The sequence below is a fragment of the Aspergillus japonicus genome (assembly GCF_003184785.1).
Source record: "Aspergillus japonicus CBS 114.51 unplaced genomic scaffold BO86scaffold_77, whole genome shotgun sequence".
NCBI lineage: Eukaryota > Fungi > Ascomycota > Eurotiomycetes > Eurotiales > Aspergillaceae > Aspergillus > Aspergillus japonicus.
This window is the reverse complement of record NW_020291714.1, coordinates 72,414-94,071: the sequence shown is the minus strand read 5'-3', so window position 1 is coordinate 94,071 and position 21,658 is coordinate 72,414. Positions and strand designations below refer to the sequence as shown.

At 55.1% G+C, this 21,658-nt stretch overlaps 7 protein-coding genes across 7 annotated transcripts; 3 read left to right on the top strand and 4 right to left on the bottom strand.

Annotated features, from left to right (window-relative positions):
* Positions 1-592: 592 nt before the first annotated feature.
* Positions 593-1,784, bottom strand: BO86DRAFT_225626 (nicotinamide/nicotinic acid mononucleotide adenylyltransferase). The gene is made up of 3 exons (XM_025666957.1): positions 1,328-1,784; positions 987-1,260; positions 593-909 (listed from the first exon to the last, which is right to left on the bottom strand). Exons 1-3 carry the CDS (start codon positions 1,645-1,647, stop codon positions 643-645), a joined length of 861 nt encoding a protein of 286 aa, XP_025523179.1. The 5' UTR covers positions 1,648-1,784; the 3' UTR covers positions 593-642.
* A 739-nt stretch (positions 1,785-2,523) lies between these two features.
* Positions 2,524-3,046, top strand: BO86DRAFT_392835 (uncharacterized protein; the record flags this gene model as incomplete). Its single annotated transcript, XM_025672894.1, has 1 exon — positions 2,524-3,046. A coding segment is annotated over exon 1 (175 nt), but the record flags the coding sequence as incomplete, so codon positions are not given.
* A 569-nt stretch (positions 3,047-3,615) lies between these two features.
* Positions 3,616-10,354, top strand: BO86DRAFT_413278 (HECT-type E3 ubiquitin transferase UFD4). Its single transcript, XM_025674724.1, has 8 exons — positions 3,616-4,014; positions 4,375-4,665; positions 4,727-4,818; positions 4,880-5,544; positions 5,598-7,194; positions 7,241-9,673; positions 9,726-9,875; positions 9,931-10,354. Exons 1-8 carry the CDS (start codon positions 3,923-3,925, stop codon positions 10,125-10,127), a joined length of 5,517 nt encoding a protein of 1,838 aa, XP_025523177.1. The 5' UTR covers positions 3,616-3,922; the 3' UTR covers positions 10,128-10,354.
* Positions 10,355-10,584: 230 nt separating this feature from the next.
* On the bottom strand, positions 10,585-11,313 carry BO86DRAFT_289040 (PaaI family thioesterase; the record flags this gene model as incomplete). The annotated part of the gene is made up of 2 exons (XM_025667373.1): positions 10,585-10,611; positions 10,705-11,313. Coding segments are annotated over 2 exons (636 nt in total), but the record flags the coding sequence as incomplete, so codon positions are not given.
* A 2,160-nt stretch (positions 11,314-13,473) lies between these two features.
* On the bottom strand, positions 13,474-16,053 carry mak5 (ATP-dependent RNA helicase MAK5). The gene is made up of 3 exons (XM_025670309.1): positions 15,740-16,053; positions 14,434-15,687; positions 13,474-14,381 (listed from the first exon to the last, which is right to left on the bottom strand). Exons 1-3 carry the CDS (start codon positions 15,950-15,952, stop codon positions 13,527-13,529), a joined length of 2,322 nt encoding a protein of 773 aa, XP_025523175.1. The 5' UTR covers positions 15,953-16,053; the 3' UTR covers positions 13,474-13,526.
* Positions 16,054-16,162: 109 nt separating this feature from the next.
* On the top strand, positions 16,163-17,712 carry BO86DRAFT_392832 (tRNA methyltransferase TRM7). The gene has a single exon (XM_025672893.1). The coding sequence runs from the start codon at positions 16,237-16,239 to the stop codon at positions 17,572-17,574; it is 1,338 nt and encodes a 445-aa protein (XP_025523174.1). The 5' UTR covers positions 16,163-16,236; the 3' UTR covers positions 17,575-17,712.
* A 334-nt stretch (positions 17,713-18,046) lies between these two features.
* Positions 18,047-21,426, bottom strand: BO86DRAFT_392831 (sulfite reductase subunit alpha). Its single transcript, XM_025672892.1, has one exon. The coding sequence runs from the start codon at positions 21,339-21,341 to the stop codon at positions 18,204-18,206; it is 3,138 nt and encodes a 1,045-aa protein (XP_025523173.1). The 5' UTR covers positions 21,342-21,426; the 3' UTR covers positions 18,047-18,203.
* Positions 21,427-21,658: the final 232 nt, after the last annotated feature.

The window sequence follows — 21,658 nt, the reverse complement described above, 5'->3', positions numbered from 1 at the left end:
CATTAATCGTAACAGTGCATAAGACGCCTTTGCAGAACATGAGAAAGAGACCAATTCCGAAACGTGTCATGAGAGAATCAACCAGGGAGAAGGGACAGTTGACTTGGGGGACTTCTTTGCGATCGAGTGAGGGTCTCTTTCCAGCGGGGAGGAGTAGATGACGGAATGCTATACATGCGGAGCAATAACCCGGCGGACGGTAAAGTGGGTTGTCATGGCGTTTCCCTCCCTCTTTGCCGAGGTGAGCGGCAGAACGTGGCCGGATTCTTGAAGGTTGGTCCAGAAGAAGTCAAGGGGGACATGCGAGGAATATAGCAGGTGGCAGTATGAGCGGACGCAATGAGTTACACTACCGAAGTATCCTGGGTCGTGTTGCGAGAATGGTGGGGGATGGAGGGTGCGAGGAGAAAACCCGTTCTGCTGGAAAGGAAAGGAAAGGAAAAAACCCCTTGTCTGAAGTCCCATATTGCGAAGCGCTCCCCAATATCAATTCCCGCGACCCCACCCTCTTATAGTGTTCTTGTTTACCCTTGCAGCGGATAACAGGATGGGGCGAGGGAAAGGTGGGAGAACACTAAAGTTAACTGAATCCCTTTCGGGGAGGAGAGGGGGGGGGGGGGGGCGGGAAGAACAAGGTTTCTATCAACCCGACGAACCCGGCTCCTGCCGGCCCTTCCCCTTGTCGGCGGTCCCATCATCTTTGTAAAGATTGTGCTGTTCGATATAATGGATGACGGGGACGGGGATCAGGTAGCGGACGCTCATGTCACGGCGCAGGAAGAGGCGAATCTTGGTGCTGCTGACGTCATTTTGGATGAGTTGCTGGATGACATGGATGTTCTTCTTCCAGGTCTGGAGGGCGGCGAGCGCTTCGTCGATATCGGTTCCGCTGCGTTCGACGATGAAGGTCTGTTTTGCTGCGTTAGCTTGGGTCGTTCTTTTTAAGATTCGGTATTTGGAGTGGGGGTGAGGGAGTGAGAGCGTACACCGTATTTTCCGAGGATGTGATCGAGATCCTTCTCGCTCCACACCCCAGGGGTGGACATGGTGTGCACCAGATCTGCGCCGGCCAGCAGAGCGATCTGGATGGGCTTGCGCGTGCCATTTCCGGCCTCGATCCCCTCGCGGACGGTGTTGATCTCGTGGTCGAAGTGGTCCAGGACCACGGCGGTGGGCTGGTATTCCTTCTGCATGGGTTCCCAGGTGTCAACCATGAGCCAGTCGGAGGTCTGGTCGACGGCTAGTTGGCACATCGCCACACTAATCGCTCTCCTGTTAATGTTTTCTTTCTTGAGTCAGGATGGAGGCGCAGGGTATGGACACCTACCGATGCTCGGCGTTCGCCAATCCGGCCTTGCGATAGGCATCCGACACGGGCGACAGATACCCGCCCACGATCTCGAAGTCGGTGCTGAACTTGACGTAGTCGGCCGCCATCTCGAACATGCGCAGGTGCAGGTAGGTGATTGGCGAGAAGGAGCCACAGGCGACCAGCAGCAATGGCGTCTTCTCCGGGTCGTCCATTCGGCGCTTCAGCCGGTGTTCGGGGAACGTGTAGTCTTGCATTGGGGCCGAGGGCAGCGGGGAGGGGGTGCGCAGGACATCGTCCCCTACTCCGGGCGTGTTGTTGTTGATGGAATCGGTCATTGTGGTTTCGGTGGTTTCGGGGAAGTTGGTAGGGCTGGCTGGCTGGCGAGCGGGCGGGCTATGCTCTCCGGATGAGAGCGGGTTGATGGTGGGGGTGTGATCGAATGGTGGTATGGGTGTTCTGTGTTCTGGGATGCGGTTTTATTGTAGGGAATTTATGTTGGTTGGCTGGGTAAGTTGGTAAGGGAGTGAGTGAGTCAGGTAGTGAGCAGAGAGAGGGTAAGATGGAGAGAGAAAGAGAAAGATGGCCGGTGAAGTGAAGAGGATTGGAATGGATGGAGGATGAATGCGGGCGGCGCAAAGAAGGGCGGTTTAGTCAGCGTGGGGAGGGCGGCGGGCGGGGAAAAAAGAGAAACCAAAGCACACGGCAAGAGAAAGACCTGAGAAAGAAAAAAAAAAAAAAAAAAGCGACCAAGATGGACGCTCGGTGTGTCGAACACTGTAAAACTACTCCAACCTAGTGGTGATGAGGTGATTCTCTCTCCTAATCGGGGAGATTTTGCCGCCTAAGGCTGATTCACTTCATTAGAATAATCAATAATATTAATATTTCCAGTGTATTATACTCTGGTGTTTACTTTCACATCCTATTGAGGCTCGTTTCCAATTGATCTTATTATTGAGTATACAAGGGAGACAATGTATGGCTTCTTGTTGCCTGCCTGGTCGCATGGGCTGCCTTCAAATCTCCGCCCGTGCCTCGGACTTTAGGCTCAATTTCTAGGCACCCACTTAGGAAGCGAGCAACTCCTTCTCCGAATGAGGACATTCTTTCCCCGACTGGACTAGATCTTCTTAGTCTTATGGAGAATGAACTGAACCACCGCTGAGGGGAAACTCCCCCACTCCGTTTCTCCGGGAGGGACACTACTGTATGTCAACACAACCACAAAACCATAAAACTACCAACGCATGCTTCGATCTTCAAGATTCAGTCATGATCGAGTCTCGACCTCATTTCTGAATCCAACTCAATACCACTGCCGGCGGTATGATGGCCATGGTCATGTCTCGCCCTTTGGTCTTGTCGCTCAAACCGAGCAAGGCCTTGCTGTCCCAACATCCCCACTCAGCCAGTCTGTAAGGGATAGCGATATCAGCAACAAGCCACATTGAGAACTGTGGCGGTTGCCGCCATTCCCTTCCATGCAAGACTGAGTTTCGGTAGAGAGAAGAAGAATGAATCCACATATATCCTCGGCCAATGCGGGTGTGATAAGGACCCCGCGCGTTGATGCAGTCATCCGCATGGCCCTCGCCCCTTGCGCTCTTCTGCACTTCTGCATCTCGATGAGAATTGCCGATGCCACCATTGCGTGCTGGGACTACGTGGTCCTATTTGAGACAGTGGTGAAGTGAAGTGGTGAGTACCGGGTTGTCGGTCCATGTTCTGAGACAGGCCTTCAGTTATGTCAGGCGCAGACCCGATTGCTCCCATACCTCGGTTTATAGTGACTACAAGCTCGATATCCATTCACTAAAGCACGGAAGAACTACACAGGTCACCCGCGGATAAGCAGGAGCCCGGGCGCATTTTTCATGACGTTACTTTTTACAGGACTTCTATTGAAACCCACGATCAGATCCACGATCACTCCTGAGTCGCACTGATCTCGTGAGAATTAGCCTTGTTAGTAATCAGACTCGGCTGGAGCTTCAGGTGCCGAGTATACGAACAATGGATAGGTAAGGAAGAGAGCCAGCAACAAAGCTCATTCATCATGCAAACCACCCAGGTTTTTGGAGCGGTAGCATCGATCTAGTTATTCTCTATCGTAAATCGTGGTAATTAGTGCAGTGAAGCAGTGCAAAGGCTTCGGAGTATGACAGACAGTATGATGTTGGTAGTAGTTGCACTCGGGTAGTCTGTCGCTCTCCGGACCGCCATCACCGCCCGGCACCCACCACGTCAATCAGTCAATCTTCCCCCTCATCCCCCCAACTTCATCCATCAACTTCTCTTGTTCTCCTACACACTTTCTTCCTTGGTGTGAATCACATCCACTTTTGAAATCCCTATAATTGTTTCTGCTTGTATCCAGACTTAAACCTTAACATTACATTGCACTTTGACCTCCGGGTCCTCAGCCGCCCGCCTGATCGGCTCTCACCGAAACTCACCCCGGATCGTCGACGGAAGCCCAGTCTATTCACCCAACCCAACCCCCCCAAGCTCACTCACGGTCAACAGTTCCGACAGTGAACGAATGGCGGGTTGAACGGCGTCAACTGACGAGCGAGCCCTCCTTAACTAGCTCTGGTTAGCAATCGACATATGGCCAAACAAAGGCCCAATTCTCACCGCCAGGACCCTTTAGAGGACGCTTCCGCTCTTCCATCCACTGAACTCTCCGCCTCTGCCGCCAGGTACATATCACTTCTATCTCCCTTAAAGCCTCCCCACCATCAGTTCCCTTCTGTCGTGTCTGGCGTCTGGATTTCAGCCCTGGCTTCTTTTCTGAGTCCTCGCGACTTGGCCAACCCTTCCCCAACAAGCTTCAACACCCCGGTCCGTCCGAGTATAGCGGTATCCGCGGAGGCGGCTCCGACAAGCTGTGCATGCGGTCGAGTCTTTTGACTGCGTGTCGGTTTCCTGGACTCAACGTCGATTTAACCCTTAAACATTTCTCTTCCACCGTCATACCGATCACACTCTCCTGTCTAATTTCCAACTCTCTTTAATTTTTCATCATTTGCTGGAAGTGAACACCTTCTCATGTCCTCCAGGGTTACTCGTTCTGCTGCGAGATCAGCTGCAGAACCTCACCCGTCTACCAGCGCCGGCTCTTCTCCCTCGAATCCCGCCGCTGGTTCGGCGTCGACTCGGAAGCGCAAGGCCCCTCGTCCTGACCAGCCCGTGGAAGCCTCCGACCCAATAAACCACTCATCTACTCCTCGGAAGAGCAAACGACAGCGCCGTGCAGCCTCTCCTCCCACCCCGGCAGCACCTCCAGCAGCTTCTACTGCTGCCACCCGTCGCGGCACTCGCAACCGTCCAGCTACTATGTCCCAATCCGGGTGAGTCGCACCTAGAACTGTTTCCTCGTCACAGTGAATGTACTGACTGCGAACTCTGTAGTTCATCCTCGCGGCCCACGGAGGATCCAACCAAGACTCAAGTTTCGCCTTCAACATCTCGGCGGAAGTCTAACAAGAGCGGAAGGTCGGAAGGTGAGAGCAGAAACCCCGAGTGGAGGAAAAGTGGTGGATGAGAATTGACACTCTGCTACAGATCGTACCTCGACCACCCAGTCTCCAGCGCGCCGGCAAAAGAAGCGTCCTTCCAAGATTGATCCCGATGTGCTGATGAGAGAGGCCGAAGAGGAATTGGAGGAGCAGGACCACATTGAAGAGCACGAATCGTCGCCGCCAAGTGATAACCATGAAGGCACCATTCCGTCGACCTTGGACGATGACGACGACGACGACGACGACGACGATGATGACGATGATGCGGACCTCTTCCACAACAGTTTGTTCGGGGCTCGAGGCCACCTAGGCCTTCAGAGTACCCTACGGGCTCTAAGCGGCATGATGTCGGGCATGTCCTCGCGCTTGCGCGATATTCTGAACAACTTGAGGATGAAAGATGACCCCTCCATTCAACTGATAGCTCTTCAAGAGCTCTCGGAGCTACTACTAGTCTCCAATGAGGACAACCTGTCAGGCCAGTTCTCTCCGGACCCTTATGTGAAGGAATTAGTGGCCCTGATGCAACCAAACGACTTTGGCGAGGAGAATCCAGAGATCATGCTCCTTGCGTGTCGCTGCTTGGCCAATCTGATGGAGGCCCTTCGTGGCTCAGTGGCCAATGTTGTATATGGCGGGGCTGTTCCGGTTTTGTGCCAGAAACTATTGGACATTCAATTCATTGACCTGGCCGAGCAAGCTCTCAGCGTAAGTTATGCTCTGCACATTCTTCACACATGCGTGCTAACTAGCTATGATAGACTTTAGCCAAGATTTCGGTCGATTTCCCTGCCTCGATCGTGCGGGAAGGTGGTCTGACAGCCTGTTTGACTTACCTCGACTTCTTTCCTACCAGCACGCAGCGTACGGCCGTGACAACTGCTGCCAACTGCTGCCGCAACCTACCCCACGACTCATTTCCAGTTGTTCGTGATGTGATGCCGACCCTGCTCAACGTGCTCTCCAGCAACGATCCCAAGGTGGTTGAACAGGCGTGCCTTTGTGTTTCGCGGATCGTTGAGAGCTATAAACACAAGCCGGAGAAGTTGGAGGAGCTGATTGAACCCGCCATGCTGAAAGCTGTACTTCGATTGCTTCTGCCCGGAACCACCAACCTCATCGGGTCGCATATTCATACTCAGTTCCTGCGTGTACTCGCGATCATCTCCAGAGCCAGCCCTAAATTGTCCGTGGAGCTGCTCAAAATGGACGTGGTCGACACTTTATACCAGATCCTGACGGGCGTGTCGCCTCCGGCCAACCTGGACGATACGGCTATGAAGATGGACAGCGTATTGGTCATGCAAGCATTGATCCACCGTCCCAAGGAACAGGTTTTTGAGACTCTTGATGTCATCTGTGAGCTGTTGCCTAGCGTCCCGAGCCGGCATGTCCCACAGCTCGAAGGTTTGATCGGGCCCAGTGGCATTTCCAAGCATCCTAAGGCGCAAGAGACGGCCGAGAGACGGCGCGAATTGCTGCTGGAATGTAAAACGGAACTCAAGCGGTTTGCCATGATACTGCTGCCGACTTTGACCGATGCTTACTCCAGTACTGTCAATTTGGAGGTTCGCCAGAAGGTTCTCACCGCTCAACTCAAGATGCTTCACAATTTGGACGTCGGTTTGATTGAAGATGCTCTGAAATCGGTCCCTTACGCATCTTTCCTAGCAGCGATCCTCTCCCAGAACGATCACCCCACGCTGGTGTCTCACGCTATTCGTTGCGCAGAACTCCTGTTCTTGCGCCTGGAACATGTCTATCGGCATCAATTCCATCGTGAAGGCGTCATCTCCGAGATCATCAAGCTTGCTCAGCAGCCGTTGTCTACCAACAAGCTAGAAAAGCAGACTGGCGATGCCACCACCAAGGACACCGCTAAGGAAGAGAAGCCCGCTGCGGAAGCCCCCGCCCAGGTTAGTTCTGTTTTGGGCTCAGACGACGAGGATGGGCACGACGACGATGAAGCAGAAGATGACTATGATGAGCCGGAGGACGAAGATAACGATGACACCTCCGAAAGCTCGTCGTCAGCCTCAGGCCAACTCGTTGCTAACAAAATCGCCAATGCAATGAAGGATCTCGTAATTCGCAACGCCCAGGGCTTTGTCAGTCAATACGAAGCTAGTCAAGGCAAGGACATGCGAGATAAGGCCTTGGAGATTCTCAAAGAATTGCAAACTCTTGCTTCCGACCTCGAGGCCTCCTACTCGGGCGATGAGACCGACGACGGCCTTTCTCTCTTTAAAAAGTTGGCAACTTACTTTGACGGCGATGCACTGGAGAGCATCACTAGCTCGGAGCTGCTGAATTCTGGCATCATCACAGTTCTTCTCAAGGTCTTTGGGGATTTCCAATGTAAGAGGCTTGCCCTTACCCGCTGATATGTGCTAACTGTATCTAGCTACGTCTATGCGCGAAGCTCGTGCCGCGTTTTTGCAAGCCTTCATGGGGTCGACCATATCGGAAAAGGCCCAGAGCCAGAGTACTGCCACTACCCCCTTCAGTGTGCTCATTCAGAAATTGCAGGATTTGCTCAGCAGGACTGAGCATTTTGAGGTCACCACCGTCAGTCACAATTCACTGGAGAATACGCGTAGCAATGCCGCCTACATGCTTGGGAAGCAACTCCGATTGAAGCTTGTGGCAGATGAGGACTCCGACATCCCCAGGACCTATCGCAACATTATGGTATCGATTCATGCCATCGCGACTTTCAAGGCCTTGGACGATTTCTTGCATCCGAGAATCAGTCTGTCTGATAGGCCAAGGCCAGCGCGTAATCACGACTCGATCCTTGCCCAACTTGCAAATGCGAATGCAGCCCGACTTCGTGAGCAAATAGCTGATGCAGAGCGCTTCAGCAGCGGTAGCCCCCAGCTGCCACGAACGTCGAGCACGACGAACAACCCGGCTAACCCTGGAGAAACTCCTGCCGGTGGTGACGAGTCTCAGTCTAGACTGAGACGATCAAGACGTCACGAAGCCGCTGCCGAAAGTGAACATGACAATGAGCCGCTCGAATGCGCAGACGAACGGCAAATGAGCGATGACGAAGATCATGATGATGAAGGCGACGACGAGGAGTTGAACGCCATTGTGGATGATCTCGATGAAGACCTTTCGGACGATAATGCCCAAGACCCTACTGCTGTCAACATGGAGGTCGCATCTTCCGGCAAGGTGACTGCTCGCAAAGAGGATGGCACCCGTGTAGCTACACCATCGCAGACGCCTGCTTCCAAGTCAACGACATCAGCACCGAGCGCCGCCCCGAACCCCTCATCCGGTAGCTCCTTGGCAACGGCAGGTCGACCGTTCTCGTCTTATGCGGCTGCCATGGCCTCGATCCCTTCAGACTGGCACATCGAGTTTAGCATTGACGATCACCCTGTGTCTAGTGATACCACCATCTACCGTGCAGTGCATCACAATCGTCAGCATGTCGACCCAAGCGTGAAGAACGTTTGGTCGGCAGTCCACACAGTCAAATTCCGGCGTGTCCCAGGGCCGCCTCCTCCTGAACCCTCATCTATCACTCAGGGAGGCTCTGTCTCTGCCAAGGCCGAGGGTGAAGAGATGCCGGCTTCTCTCAGTCAAGGTCCCACGACTGCGATGATCCTCCAGCTTCTCCGTGTCTTGCACGAGATGAATGCCACTCTCGACGATATCATTGCGGAGACTAAAGAGCTGGTCGCACTGAAGCCGGAGCCATTGGCCCAATTCATCAACACTAAGCTGACTGCCAAGCTCAACCGACAATTGGAAGAGCCTCTCATCGTGGCGAGTAGCTGTCTCCCTAGCTGGAGCGAGGATCTTGCCCGCCTCTTCCCATTCTTGTTTCCGTTTGAGACGCGACACTTGTTCCTCCAGTCAACTGCGTTCGGCTATTCGCGCGCGATGATGAGGTGGCATAATTCCCAGAACGGCGATGACAGCCGCAATGACAGTCGGCGCGATGACCGACCTATCCTCGGTCGCTTGCAGCGGCAGAAGGTGAGGATCTCAAGAAGCCGTATCTTGGAGTCTGCCATCAAAGTGATGGAGCTCTATGGGTCCTCTCCGAGCGTGCTGGAGGTTGAATACTTTGAGGAAGTCGGTACCGGGTTGGGCCCTACTCTTGAGTTCTACTCCACCGTCTCGAAAGAGTTCTCGAAGAAGAAGCTGAAGATCTGGAGGGAGAACGATTGCGCCTATGGCGAAGAGTACGCGTTTGGCAAGCGCGGTCTGTTCCCTGCGCCCATGAGTGAGGCACAGACTGCATCGGAAGCCGGTAAGAAGCAACTGCACTTGTTCAGGATTCTCGGAAAGTTTGTTGCCCGGTCAATGCTCGACTCTCGAATCATCGACATCTCGTTCAACCCAGCCTTCTTCCGCATTGCCGACAGCTCATCCTTCGTTGCGCCGTCGCTTGGCACCGTGAAGGCTGTTGACCAGGATCTGGCGAACTCGCTGATGTTGCTGAAGCGCTACGCCAATGCGAAGAAGGCCATCGAAGAGGACAGAGGGCTGTCTGTAGCTCAGAAAGCTCACGCTCTCCAAGCCGTTGAAATTGATGGGGTCAAGGTCGAGGACCTAAGCTTGGATTTCACACTACCTGGATATCCAGCTATTGAGTTGATCAAGGATGGTTCGAACATCCCAGTGATGATCGACAATGTGGATCTGTATGTGGACCGAGTGGTGGATATGACCTTGGGCAGTGGGGTCCAGCGTCAAGTAGAAGCCTTCCGAGCGGGCTTTTCCCAGGTCTTCCCTTACTCGGCTCTGCGAACCTTCACTCCCAACGAACTGGTCATGCTGTTCGGCCGCGCCGAGGAGGATTGGACTATTGAGAGTAGGTGTTTCCCCAAGGATGTATCAGAGCACCCCGCTAACCTCGGTTCTAGCCCTGATGGACTCCATCAAAGCCGACCATGGCTTCAACATGGACAGCCGGAGCGTGCGGAACTTGCTTCAGACGATGAGCGAGCTGAATGCACAACAACGACGAGACTTCTTGCAGTTTGTGACCGGCAGTCCCAAGCTCCCGATTGGCGGTAAGGAGTTACAATGTCCTGAACGGAAGATCAGTTGCTAATGTATACTATCTAGGCTTCAAGAGTCTCACTCCGATCTTCACGGTGGTCTGTCGGCCCAGCGAGCCGCCATATACCCCCGACGACTACTTGCCTAGTGTCATGACCTGTGTCAACTATCTGAAGCTTCCCGACTACAGCAGCTTGGACACGCTTCGCGAGCGACTGTCTGTTGCCATCAAGGAGGGCCAGGGTGCATTCCATCTGTCGTAGAAAAGTGGTGAGGGAGCCTCAAAGGAAAGTGGTTCGTTGATGGAAAATGATTAGGACCAATTGCATTTGTTTGTGTGTTTTTTTTTCTCGGTTTTCGGGTGGGCATTTCAGGGTGTGAGTTGATTCTCATGTGTATTTTGAAGGGGAAAAGGAGTTTCCAGGCGGGACCTTCTCCGTATTGGTTGAATTTAGATAGAAATGCAAATATGGCGATGGTGAGATGACCGTGTAAAAGCTGTTTGTTACATAAATTGGTCTATGTATGTGTATGTGTATGTGCATGTGTCTATGTCTATTTTGTCTATGTCTATCTTGGTCTATATCTATGTTGGTGTATATCTATTCTCAGAATGAAAGACAACGCCGGGTATTATACGACTTCTCCCTGTACTCCTCCTTGCACTGCATTTCTCCTCTGTCCTTGCCCGCACTGCAACCCACCACAATATCACCGGTATCAATTCCGATACAACGGCACCATAGACTATATCGAATCCCGGTCAGCCACTACCCCGATTCTCCGGGCATTCAATCTCATTCCAGACAAGAGCGAGAAGATGATGAGGATGGAACTTACCTCCGCAAACTTCGGCTCAACAAACAACGCCCGCGCCTCAGCCACCATCGTCCCTTCTTTTTCTTCCTCCTCCACCAGCTCCCCAGATGCACGGCGTGGCGGCGGCAACGCAGTCAACGACCCCTCGACCCACGCCTTCCGGCCCTCGACCCGCACCGTCTCCGCGCGCAGCACATACACGCGGTCCGGCCGCGCGGGCTTCCGGAAGTCCACGCTCAGGTTGGCCGTCATCCCGACGCCGCTGGGGAAGGAGGCCGCCACGCAGCGCGCGAACGTCTCGTCGAACATCACGCTCAGCAGGCCGCCGTGCACGTACCCCGGGTGGCCGTTGAGGGTGGTGCCCAGGTGGAAGAGGGAGATGGTTTGCGCGAGCGGTGGTTGGGCCTGTGGGGGTTGGGTTTGGGTCTGCGGTGTTGGCTGGGGGGTGGGCTTGCTCCGCGTGAAGACGTACGGCGGCACGGTGACCTTGTGGGCGCCGGAGAGGGTGCCGGCGACGAAGTGCGCGGCGCGGTGCGTGGGGATCATGGACAGGTGCGGCCGGGTCTCGGTATAGCTTTTGTCCTGGCGGAGGGTGCGCAGGAGCGGGTGTCTGGTGAGTTGGGTTTCGGCTTGGGTTACTTCGGGGTGTGAGGGGTGCGGTGGCGCGGGGTAGGCTTCGGTGGGGAGGGGGTTTGTGGGTGTGGTTGTTGTGGTTGTGGGTGTGGTTGTTGTTGCGGTGGCGGAGGTGGGCGTTGCGGAGCGGAGGGTCCGGGTTGGGTGTTTGGGGATAGGGGAGGTGTTGGGGGTTGTGAGGGTTGGTAGGAGGTTGTGAGGGTGGTTGGGTTGGTGGTGAGGGCGCGCGAGGAGGCGGGTCAGGGGTCGGAGGGGTCGGAGGTGCGACATTTTGCGTTGTGCTGAGGTTCTGGATAGGATTCGATACGGTGGGTGTGGGTTGTTGCTTGCGAGGCTGGATTTATAGGGTCTGGTTCAGGTGCAGGTGGTGACTCCTGGTGTTGACTGCGATGACTCTGGGTTGGGGTCGTCAGCGTCAGTTAGGGTCTTATCGATTTGCGATTGCGATGATGTGATTGTCGTACGGGTGTTGACGGTGTTGATTGATCTGGGAATGTGCTGATGATGCCATTGGGATGCGCGATGTTGTACTTACTGTCTAGATAGCTGCCTGGTCGTCTCTGGCAGGATTATAGCTTTGAGGTTGAAGTGACTCTATTCAGAAAGGAAAGAAGAAAAAAAAAAAAAAAAAAAGGAAGAAAAAGCCTGGCGCATCCCAACGGAGTGGATCATACTTCCTATCTCGGTAAGCCCACGTGGGATCCATGGACCCGGCACATCGGGTGCAATCCGCCCAATGAAACCCCTAGAACTCTGTACGTGGGCGGGTGTTCCGCGCCAGAATTCCGGGTGGGGCGCTTCTCGGCTCGGCTTCGAGGTCGGGCGGGATACTTATACTTGGGGTGTGGATGAGGTCATCTATCGGCTTCAGTGTGAACATCCTTGCCGGGGACTTTGGCCATATAGGTTACATACCAAACACGGAGACACTTTATCATGTATGGTGCCTTTGCGACGAGATATGTGCAATGAGCCTCCAAAATCACTTGACCACGCGTGACTTTATCTAGCATCTAGAAAACGGAACTTGGATTGGAGATAGCAGTACTTTATAGGAGTCAGTCATGCTACGCATACCTGGCTACACATATGTTGTCGTCGGCGGGGTTCAGGATGAAGAGGGAGAGATGAAGACTTTCAGTGCGCTGGTGGCATGTGGTAGTAGGGCGGATCCAGACGCTGCTTGCTAGAGCGCCATTTCCATCCATAGCTCCTTCCAAGTCTCATGCATCTTCTTGTTATCACATCCCCAACGCGCGCGCTATAGATATCGTGTCTTCTGACCAGTTTTCGAGACCCATTTTCTTCCATCGGTCCATGATCGCCAATTTATGCCTGCTTAGTTGTCATATTTGAGGTTCAAACCCCATGGTACCAAGATCAAAACAGCCCCACTAGCACTCAGCACACTAGCTGCAAATCCAAAGCTCATGTTCTGGAACATCTGCTGTGATATTAAGGGGAACAACCCTCCCAGCATACTCCGACCAAAGCTCTGCGCAGCCAACGCCGAGGTCGTTTAGCGATGATGCGTGTCTGCCAGATAGTTGAAAACAGACAGGTAAATGGAGAAAGTCACTCCAGTGGAAATGCACATGGCCACCGAGGTTAATTAGGACTGAGTCACCGCGCAGCATGCTCGACATACAGTGGACAGGATAAGCTGTAACAACTAGCAGCCAAGTAGTGAGCAAGCTTAACATACAGCAGACGCCTGTTATCACCCTCTCATAACAGGGGAACCAGTCAAATGGGAATTGGATGGGTATCAGGTTTGGGGGAGTAATGTTACTTGGACCAAGTGGCCAGGGGATGTTAGTCCCATAGGTGAGGTCCTCGTGCAGTTGCTGATGTTCCGTTTTTGCGCTTCGAAATGGAAATATGTGTCGCGACAAGTGGGATGAGCTCATAGAGTTGAATCTGATTACACAAGGGGCAAACTCGGCGGAGGTTGGCGTAACCAACTTCTTCAAAGAGACATGAGGTACCCATCTGGCTCTCGTGTATCAAAAGTTCTCTGCCATGTATTGCGCTGTTTCCATGCGGACCCATTCTACACAATTTGTACCTGACTACCCGGCGACCAAGAAGGCTACTATATCAAGGCAATGACATGGAACAAGCATATATGTTAACGAAACTGTACACTGTCTACTAGGTATATACATGCATCAAGTAGAGTTGCTTCTCCTCTTCATCTTCCCCATTGATTAGAACTCCAACGCGTCCACCTGCCCCAAGAACGAACTGTTGCCCTCGCCACGCAGCAGCGCTTCGATGTCCACCCGTCCCGAGGTGAGATAACGCTCACTCACACCCACGTTCACCCGCTGCGACAGCAGCTGCTTTAACTCCGCCCTCATGCTGGCCATCTCGCCCTTGCTGGTCTCGCCAGCCTTGCGCTGCCGCTCCTGACGGCCTTTACCGCGACCGCGACCGCGGCCCGCCGACTCGTCGAACTCTTCACTGTCGTAGTCGACGCCCAGGTCTTCTGCGGCGTTGCGGAGCCAGTTGTCCTCCGCAGAGATCTTCTCCTTGGCGATGGATGAATCCGCGATCTTCGCCGCCAGCTTGACGCGGGGCTTGACGCGACCCACGACCCGGCGGTCCAGCTCGAGGGATTCGAGCGGCACCTTCTTGCGGTTCGCCATGTTGGCGTGCACCTTGGCCGCCAGGCGGATGACGCCCTGCATCTCCTCGGGGGAGCAGATGAGCACGCTCTTGCCCGAGGCACCGGCACGGGCCGTACGACCAGACCGGTGCACGTAGGTGTCGGCGGTACGGGGCGCATGGTAGTGGATGACGAAGTCGATGCCCTTGATGTCGAGACCACGCGCCGCCACGTCGGTGGCAACGAGGATCGAACTGGGGTCGGAGGTGGGGGATGAGAAGCGTTCCACGGAGCGCAGACGGGCCTTCTGCGCCATCGAAGAGTGGAGGGCCAGCGCGGGGAGTTGCAGGTTCTGGAGGAACTGTGTGAGACGGCGGACGGCCGAGATGGAGTTAGTGAAGACGAGGGTGCGGTGCTTGGGGTGGTAGAGAAGTAGCGTGTAAAGGAAGAGGTCCTGAGGTCATTAGCGAGTTGATTATTTGACGGGAGTGTTGTTGTAGGCTTACCTTTTCCATCGCTGCACATTCGACAATGCCTTCTTTCAGTCCCTCGGCCATCTGCGAGACGGGGTTGACATCAATAAACTTGGGCTTCTCTTCCCGGAAGTTCAGCTTCTGTAGAAGGTATTCCATAGACTCCTTCTTGTCCATGATATCACCGCTCGTCCAGCGTCCCTTGCCGGCAAGCTTCTGCTGCAAGTCCCGATGGAAGGTAGCAGAGAAGACCAGGGTCTGCCTCTCGTTCTTTTTCTCCTCCTCGGTCGCTTCCTTCTCTTCGTACTGGAAGTCTCCATCCACTACGCGGTCAAGGGTAGTGATGATCTCGTTTGCTTCCTTGAAGTGTCCTTCGCTGAGCAATCTATCCGCCTCATCGATGACAAGGAACTTGATACCTTGCATCTTGCGAATCACACCCTGGCCCGTGCTCATAACCTCCCAAACTCGACCCGGCGTTCCGACCACAATATCCGCACTAGCCAACAAGCGCTGCTGTTTCTGCAAGGACAGACCTCCCGTGAGGAGGGCGATGCGTGCATTGGCGCCTGGCGACTGCTGTACCAAGTCACCAATATGCTTGGCCAACTGATGTGCGAGTTCGCGAGTGGGCGAGAGAATCAGGGCAATGGGTTCCGTGTCTTCCTTCTTCTTCTGGGTGCCATTACGCAGTTGCGTGCGCTTGATCTCCAGGTAGTGCTCCAGGATCGGAATACCGAAGGCCAAGGTCTTTCCGGAACCTGTTGATGCCTTTCCTACCACGTCGTGGCCGTCGAGGATGGGAGGAATGCAGGACTTCTGGACCAGAGTAGGCGTAGAGAACTTCAGCTTCGAAAGACCGGTAAGCACTTCCGGAGAGAGTCCCAGTGACTCCCACTCGGAAATATCCACACCATTATCCTCCTCCTCGTCCTCGAGAGCCGCGAAAGAAAGACCAGACTTGATGCTCTTGTCCTCTTGATTCGGGGTTCCCTTCTTGCTCTGCTCGATTTTCTGTTTTCTTGCTTCCTTGGCTTCCTGCCGCTTCTTGTCCCTCTTCTCCTTCCTCTTATCCTTGGCTTCTTGCTGCTTGTCCTTCACAGGGGACTTGGTAGCCTCTTCCTGCTCTTCATTTTGATCTTCCGTAGCTGGTGCTTCCGTCTTCTCCTTCTCCGAGGTCTCGTTATCGCTGATTCCAGTCCATTCGTCGTCGAATTTCGCTTCCTCTTCTTGCTCTTCCGCGGTCTTCTTCTTCAGAATCGACTTTTGTGGTTTGCCAGGGGCAGCCTGCGAACGTCAATTTCATTGTCTACAGCTAAATAGAAGCTCGAAGTCATACCTTGAACCTGATTTCACCGCTTGCCTTGATGACGTCCACCCCGTCAATCTCCTCTAGTCCGAAGAAGCCTCCTGCATCCTCCATACGATCGGGGAGCGCAACCTCCTTCCAGTTGAGATCGTTCACAGTGATAACGTCCGCATTGGCGCTCTTCTTCTGCTTCTTTGTCTGGACATCTGCGCCCTTGGCATCGCGCTGCCGCTTTTGACCCATAATGACACACGACGACTGGGAATTCTCAAGCGAACAATCACCTCCGCGACAAGTGAATAGAAAAAGAAGTTGATGGAAAGGAAGATGGATAGGCAGGGGAGCGGGCCTGCGAAACCTGCGGGAAAGAAAAAAAAGCGGCAGAAAAGGGCCGCCTTGGGAATCTTATCGCCGCCCCACACGCAAAGACCGAAAGAAATTCCGCCCATCTCCCCCTCCATTGCCTGGATCCGACTTTACACTTCCCACCCTTGACTTCAATTGCATTGTCCACGGTCTGACTCAGTATGGGTAAATCCTCCAAGGACAAGCGCGATGCCTACTACCGCCTGGCAAAGGAGCAGAATTGGCGCGCCCGCTCCGCCTTCAAGCTGATCCAGATTGACGAGCAATTCGACCTATTCGAGCACGAGAACCCGGAGAAGGTGACCCGCGTCGTCGATCTGTGCGCCGCCCCCGGCAGCTGGAGTCAGGTCCTGAGTCGCGTGTTGATCAAGGGCGAGAGCTTCGGGCGCCGCGCCTGGGTTGAGAAAAAGCGCCGGGAGAAGGAGGCCCTCGAACGGGTCCAGAGCGAGGGAAGCAGCACCGAGTCACAGTCTGCGAACGAGGACGAGACGACAACGGAGGAAGAAGAGCTGAAGCCGCGCAAGAACGTCAAGATCGTCTCGATCGATCTGCAGCCTATGGCCCCCCTGGAGGGCATCACGACCCTCAAAGCCGACATCACCCACCCCTCCACCATCCCTCTCCTCCTACGAGCCCTGGACCCCGAAGCCTACGAATCCACCACTACCAGCAGCGCTGACAACTCCTCCCCCTCCACCACCCCTTCCCCGACCGCAGTCCGACCTCCGCACCCCGTCGACCTGGTCATCTCCGACGGCGCCCCCGACGTGACCGGTCTCCACGACCTCGACATCTACATCCAATCGCAACTCCTCTACTCCGCCCTCAACCTCGCCCTAGGCGTCCTCCGCCCCGGTGGCAAATTCGTCGCCAAGATCTTCCGCGGCCGCGACGTGGATCTCCTGTACGCGCAGCTGCGCACCGTCTTCGAGAAGGTCAGCGTCGCCAAGCCGCGGAGCAGCCGCGCCAGCAGTCTGGAGGCCTTCGTGGTCTGCGAGGGCTTCATCCCGCCGTCCATCCACGACGGATTGAAGGGGATGGAGGCGCTCAAGAACCCGGTCTTTGGCGGTGTCGCTGTGACGTCTCCTACTTCCTCCGCAGCCGGCGATAACGTGGCCGTCGAGGTGACGGATGAGACCCCCTCGGCGCCCGTGCAGGTGAACCACCCGGCCCCAGCCAACACGATGCTCAACAACGACGACACCGCGCGCCTGCTCCACCCGGAGTCGTTGGCTTCTTCCGCTGTCCCCGTGCCGTTGGCGTATAAGCCCCTCGCCGAGAAGTTCTCCGTCGAGAACCGCTGGATCCCGCGCTTCATCGCGTGCGGGGATCTCTCGGCGTGGGACTCGGATGCCTCGTATGCCCTGCCGCCGGACCACGTTAGTCTCGACCCCGTGCAGCCGCCTACGGCGCCGCCCTATCGGCGGGCGTTGGAGCTGAGGAAGGAGAAGGGTGGAGCTTACGGAAAGACGAAGCTGGGGGCCATGGGTCGGGCTTGAAGGACGTCGCCCATGTCGGATAATCCTTTCGCGTTGGGGTTGGAGTACTTGGGTTGATTTGTGTGTGTGTGTGTGTATATGGTATGTTACGATGTGTTAGAATTGTTCATGTCTACGGCTGCTTGCTTTTCGTTTTGGCTGCACGAAAGTTAGATTTCTTTCCTTTGGGTGCGCGTGTGGGGTCGGTCGTTCGGGGACGATTTGAGGATCTCAAAAAGATTATAGCAGATATACCCCATAGATGTACAAATTATGGAAGAGTTGGCTTTTGTTAGACTGCTTTGAAAGTAGACTCGAGCTCACTTAATTCCAGAGCAGATGACCTGTTACTGCAACATATAGGTGCCTGCAACGTACTGGGAGTGCTATTGTCCGGGTCTTGGGCAAGAGACCAATCCTAGCATGAATCGATGGATGAAGGCAATTATAGTCTACTTGACTGAACCTGATTGAACACTGAACTGATTGATTTGACAAGTCTATCCAAGTAAAATCCTGTCGGATGTTCTAGATGCGAAATAGCGCTAAACTCAAACAGGAAGGCCAGCTCATCGGCTGACCCTCGTGCTTTTGAAAATATACAGAAAGCGTTTCATCCTTTTTACCATCATCACATCCCATCGTCAACTCTAGTACACCTCCAAGACGTATCTCTCCTCGTCCTTGAGCTTCTCGATCTCCTTGTGGGGCTCGACCTTTTTGCCCTGGGCCTTGGCCTCGATGGCGATGGCTTCCTCGAGGACGGCGGTGACGTCGGGCACGGGCCAAGTGGGGCCGCAAAGGTAGAATGCACCCTCCTCGCGGATGTAGGCCTGGACAATCTCGGGCAGCGTCTGGCGCATGCGGTCCTGGATGTAGATCTTCTCGGGCTGGTCACGGGAGAAGGCGCGACCGAGGACGGTGATGACCCCGGCCTCCTGGTAGGCCTCCCACTCCTCACCATAGCAGTACTCCTCGCGCTGGTGACGAGAGCCCATGTACAGGAGAACGGCGCCGATCTCCTTGCCCTGGGCCTTCTCGAGGGCCCGGTGCTGGACAAAGGCACGGAAAGGGGCCAGACCGGTTCCCAGACCAGCCATGATCAGGGGCTGAGTGGACTTGGGAGGCAGCTTCATCACACTGGACTTGACGCTGACGGTGATAGGGGTGCCGGGTTGCAGGCGGCTCAGGTAACGGGTCGCCTGGCCGAAGCGGTCACGGCCGCGGGGATCGGTCCAGGTAACGGCGACGATCATGAGAGCCACGGTGGTGGGGGTGACCTTCTGGCACGAGGCGATGGAGTACTCACGACGCTTCATGGGGCCGACGATGCGGATCAGGTCGTGGAAGTCAGGGTGGGCAGAGGGGTATTCCAGAAGGATGTCAGCGAAGCTGACAGTGTCGACCTCAGCACGGCGCTTGAACTCCACGGCACCTTCGGGGCCACCGAGGGTGCGGAGATCGGTCTTCTCCTTCTCGTCATCGGCGAACTCGGCAAGGGCTTCGTAGAAGCGCTTGGGAGGGCGACCGAAGATATCGATGTTCTGGACCAGCGCCTGGTAAACAGTGCGGTTCTCAAGAACAGCGGGGTCCTCACGGCTGGGCACCTCGACAATGTCATCGGCGTTGAGGCCATAGAATTTGATGAACTCAAGAACATCGTTGCTGTCGTTCTCAGCGTGGACACCCAGTGCCTCACCGATATCGTACTTGAGTCCAGAGTCGCCGAGGTCGAACTCAATGTGGAAGATGTTACGGTCATAGGTGACAGGGGTCAAGCGTCTGTTCTCCTTGACGTGAACCGTGAAGGTCTTGGTAGCAAGGTCAGGACGGAGAACAGTCTTGGTCTCATAGGCCTCCTTGAAAGCCAAGCCCTTGGCAGCGGCCTCCCAGTCCTTGAGGTAGGAGGCAGGCTCGCTCTCTTCCTTGTCGAAGGCAACAAAGCTGTTGGGGGAGATGTCCTTGGGCAACTGAGGAATCTGGGCTCCCTCCTCGGGAGTTTTCCAGGACTCAGGGACTTCGATCTGGCGAAGGACCTTCTCGAGATCCTTGCTGACACTCTCTAAAGCATCAGCATTGCCCACAATCGAGGCCAGCTTCTTAATGCCAACCGACTCTTGGGTGGGCAGAGCCACGCGCAAAAAGGCGACCTGAATGACAGAGGACTCGGGGACAGACTCTCCGGCAGCGGAGGGGTCAACGAAGTAGAGGGAGATTCCGCGCTCGGCGATGGACTGTCTGAAGGCAACAGGCAGCTTCTTTTCCAGCTCATCATCCTTCACGCCAGGAGCGTTGACAATGATCTTGCCGCCGGCCTTGACAGAAGCGACAACATCAATGTCTCCCAAAAGCTTGAGGTCTCCGACGAAGGTGGTGTCGGCGGCAGTGACGGAGTAAGGAGCGTCCAGGGTCTTGGAGCTCTTGCGGATATCGACGCGGACAACTCCTCCTTGGATCAGGTTATCATGGGCCTTGCTGGTAGTGACATTGCTGGCGGAGTCGGCAGCCAAAGCCTGGGACAGAACAGTTGCGACATCACCGCCAACAGAGTTGTCAATGTCCCAGAAAGAGTATTCCTGAACAGCGGACGGGTCCAAAAGCTGGAGGGGCTCAGTCTCGGCGCCGGCCTGGACAATAGGCTTCTCGTGGATAAGCTGGAAAGCGGCGGCAGTGTTGATCAGATCCCAGCGCTGAGAGCGGGGGTACTTAATGTCCACAGCGGTCGGGGCCTGCTCACGGTCGGTAGCAAAGGTGAGGGCAGCAAGAACGTCCTCATAGAGGGCGGAACGAACACCCTGTTCTTGAACGGCCTGCTCGTTGGCAACTTGTCCCAGAACACCGACAGTCTTCACAGACTTGGGCAGCACGCGCAGGAACTCTTCTTCCACGAAGGGACGGTAGACACGGACATTCACGACACCCACGCGAACACCGTCCTTGGCGAGAGAGCGGGCAATCTGGGCAGTGAGGGATGCCTCGATGGTACCGAAGGCAACCAGAACGGAGACGGGTTCGGCATGGCCATGGTACTCGAAAAGACCGTAGTCGGTTCCGAGCTCACCGTTCAAAGACTGAAGGAGCTCCAGAAGCTTGCCCTGGTTGTCCAGGTGGCGACTGCGGGAATCCTCCAGAGTCTTACGGACAGATTCGTACGTGCGAGCAAGGCCGGCTTGATCGAGGATGTCGATGACACGAGTGTGCTCCCGGCCAACGCGCACACCGTCATAGATGTGCACGGAAGGCAGGACAGAGGCGAGCAGAGTAGTCAGGAGGGCCATGTGCTGCGATTCGTGGGCGGAGGCACTGGAAACCAGACCCAGTCCAAGCTCCTCCGCGAGGGCGAGGGCAGTGGCATAGTCGGAGACAAGGCCGTCTTCACCGGCATAGTCGACAGCGGCAACATGGGCAGCAACAGGGCTAGCCACGGAGTAGAGCAGCGAGAGTTGCTCCAACGCGGCACGCATGTAGGGAAGGGTAGCCGAAGAGGCAACGATACCCTGAGGGACGTGGCGCTTCTTCAGGTCGAAGTCCTGAGAGAAGATGTAACCGAGAGCGATGTTACCGGCACCCTGGCGAGTCTCCATGGCCTTGATCTCAGGGGATTCGCCATTGGCATTGGTCTCCTGGCTGGAAGCCCACTGGCGGAGAGCAGCATCCAGATCAAATGACTCAGGAGAGTAAGAGAAGATCTTATCACTGAGGAGGTATGCGACCTGCTGAATGAGGGTCTGGGCGGTCACATAGGTAGGACCGCTGAGGGCGGACAAGGCTGGGGAAGAGGCACCCATTGTGAGGAATTCTTGCCTGAATACCGGTGTCACACAACCGATAACTCTTGGGTGAAGACAAGAGAGAGAAAAAGAGAGAATGAGTGGAGGAAAGACGAGGGCAATGAGGGGGGGATAAAAAGCCCGTCGCCGCCGTATAGAAAAGCCCAGGGGATCATGCCTTATCCGGCTAGTGGCAATCACGCAATTTCTTATCGATAAAAAATTGGAGGGTCGGAGGCGGGACTGCTGGGCAGAATCTCTCCGCTTTCGGCCGACTTCCCCGCATTACTAATGCAAGAAACCATGGGCCTGGGCAGTGGGCACGTGAAGGGTCT

What these genes read in the sequence shown, in the direction of transcription:
- BO86DRAFT_225626 (XM_025666957.1), bottom strand. Translation starts at nt 1,647, where the DNA reads ATGACCGATTCCATCAACAACAACACGCCCGGAGTAGGGGACGATGTC. An exon ending in TTGGCGAACGCCGAGCATCG is followed by an intron (nt 1,261 to 1,327) that starts GTAGGTGTCCAT and finishes GAGAGCGATTAG; the next exon opens with TGTGGCGATGTGCCAACTAG. An exon ending in ACATCCTCGGAAAATACGGT is followed by an intron (nt 910 to 986) that starts GTACGCTCTCAC and finishes GCAGCAAAACAG; the next exon opens with ACCTTCATCGTCGAACGCAG.
- BO86DRAFT_413278 (XM_025674724.1), top strand. Translation starts at nt 3,923, where the DNA reads ATGGCCAAACAAAGGCCCAATTCTCACCGCCAGGACCCTTTAGAGGAC. An exon ending in GCTACTATGTCCCAATCCGG is followed by an intron (nt 4,666 to 4,726) that starts GTGAGTCGCACC and finishes CGAACTCTGTAG; the next exon opens with TTCATCCTCGCGGCCCACGG. An exon ending in CAAGAGCGGAAGGTCGGAAG is followed by an intron (nt 4,819 to 4,879) that starts GTGAGAGCAGAA and finishes ACTCTGCTACAG; the next exon opens with ATCGTACCTCGACCACCCAG.
- mak5 (XM_025670309.1), bottom strand. Translation starts at nt 15,952, where the DNA reads ATGGGTCAAAAGCGGCAGCGCGATGCCAAGGGCGCAGATGTCCAGACA. An exon ending in GCGGTGAAATCAGGTTCAAG is followed by an intron (nt 15,688 to 15,739) that starts GTATGACTTCGA and finishes TGACGTTCGCAG; the next exon opens with GCTGCCCCTGGCAAACCACA. An exon ending in AATGTGCAGCGATGGAAAAG is followed by an intron (nt 14,382 to 14,433) that starts GTAAGCCTACAA and finishes TAATGACCTCAG; the next exon opens with GACCTCTTCCTTTACACGCT.
- BO86DRAFT_392832 (XM_025672893.1), top strand. Translation starts at nt 16,237, where the DNA reads ATGGGTAAATCCTCCAAGGACAAGCGCGATGCCTACTACCGCCTGGCA.
- BO86DRAFT_392831 (XM_025672892.1), bottom strand. Translation starts at nt 21,341, where the DNA reads ATGGGTGCCTCTTCCCCAGCCTTGTCCGCCCTCAGCGGTCCTACCTAT.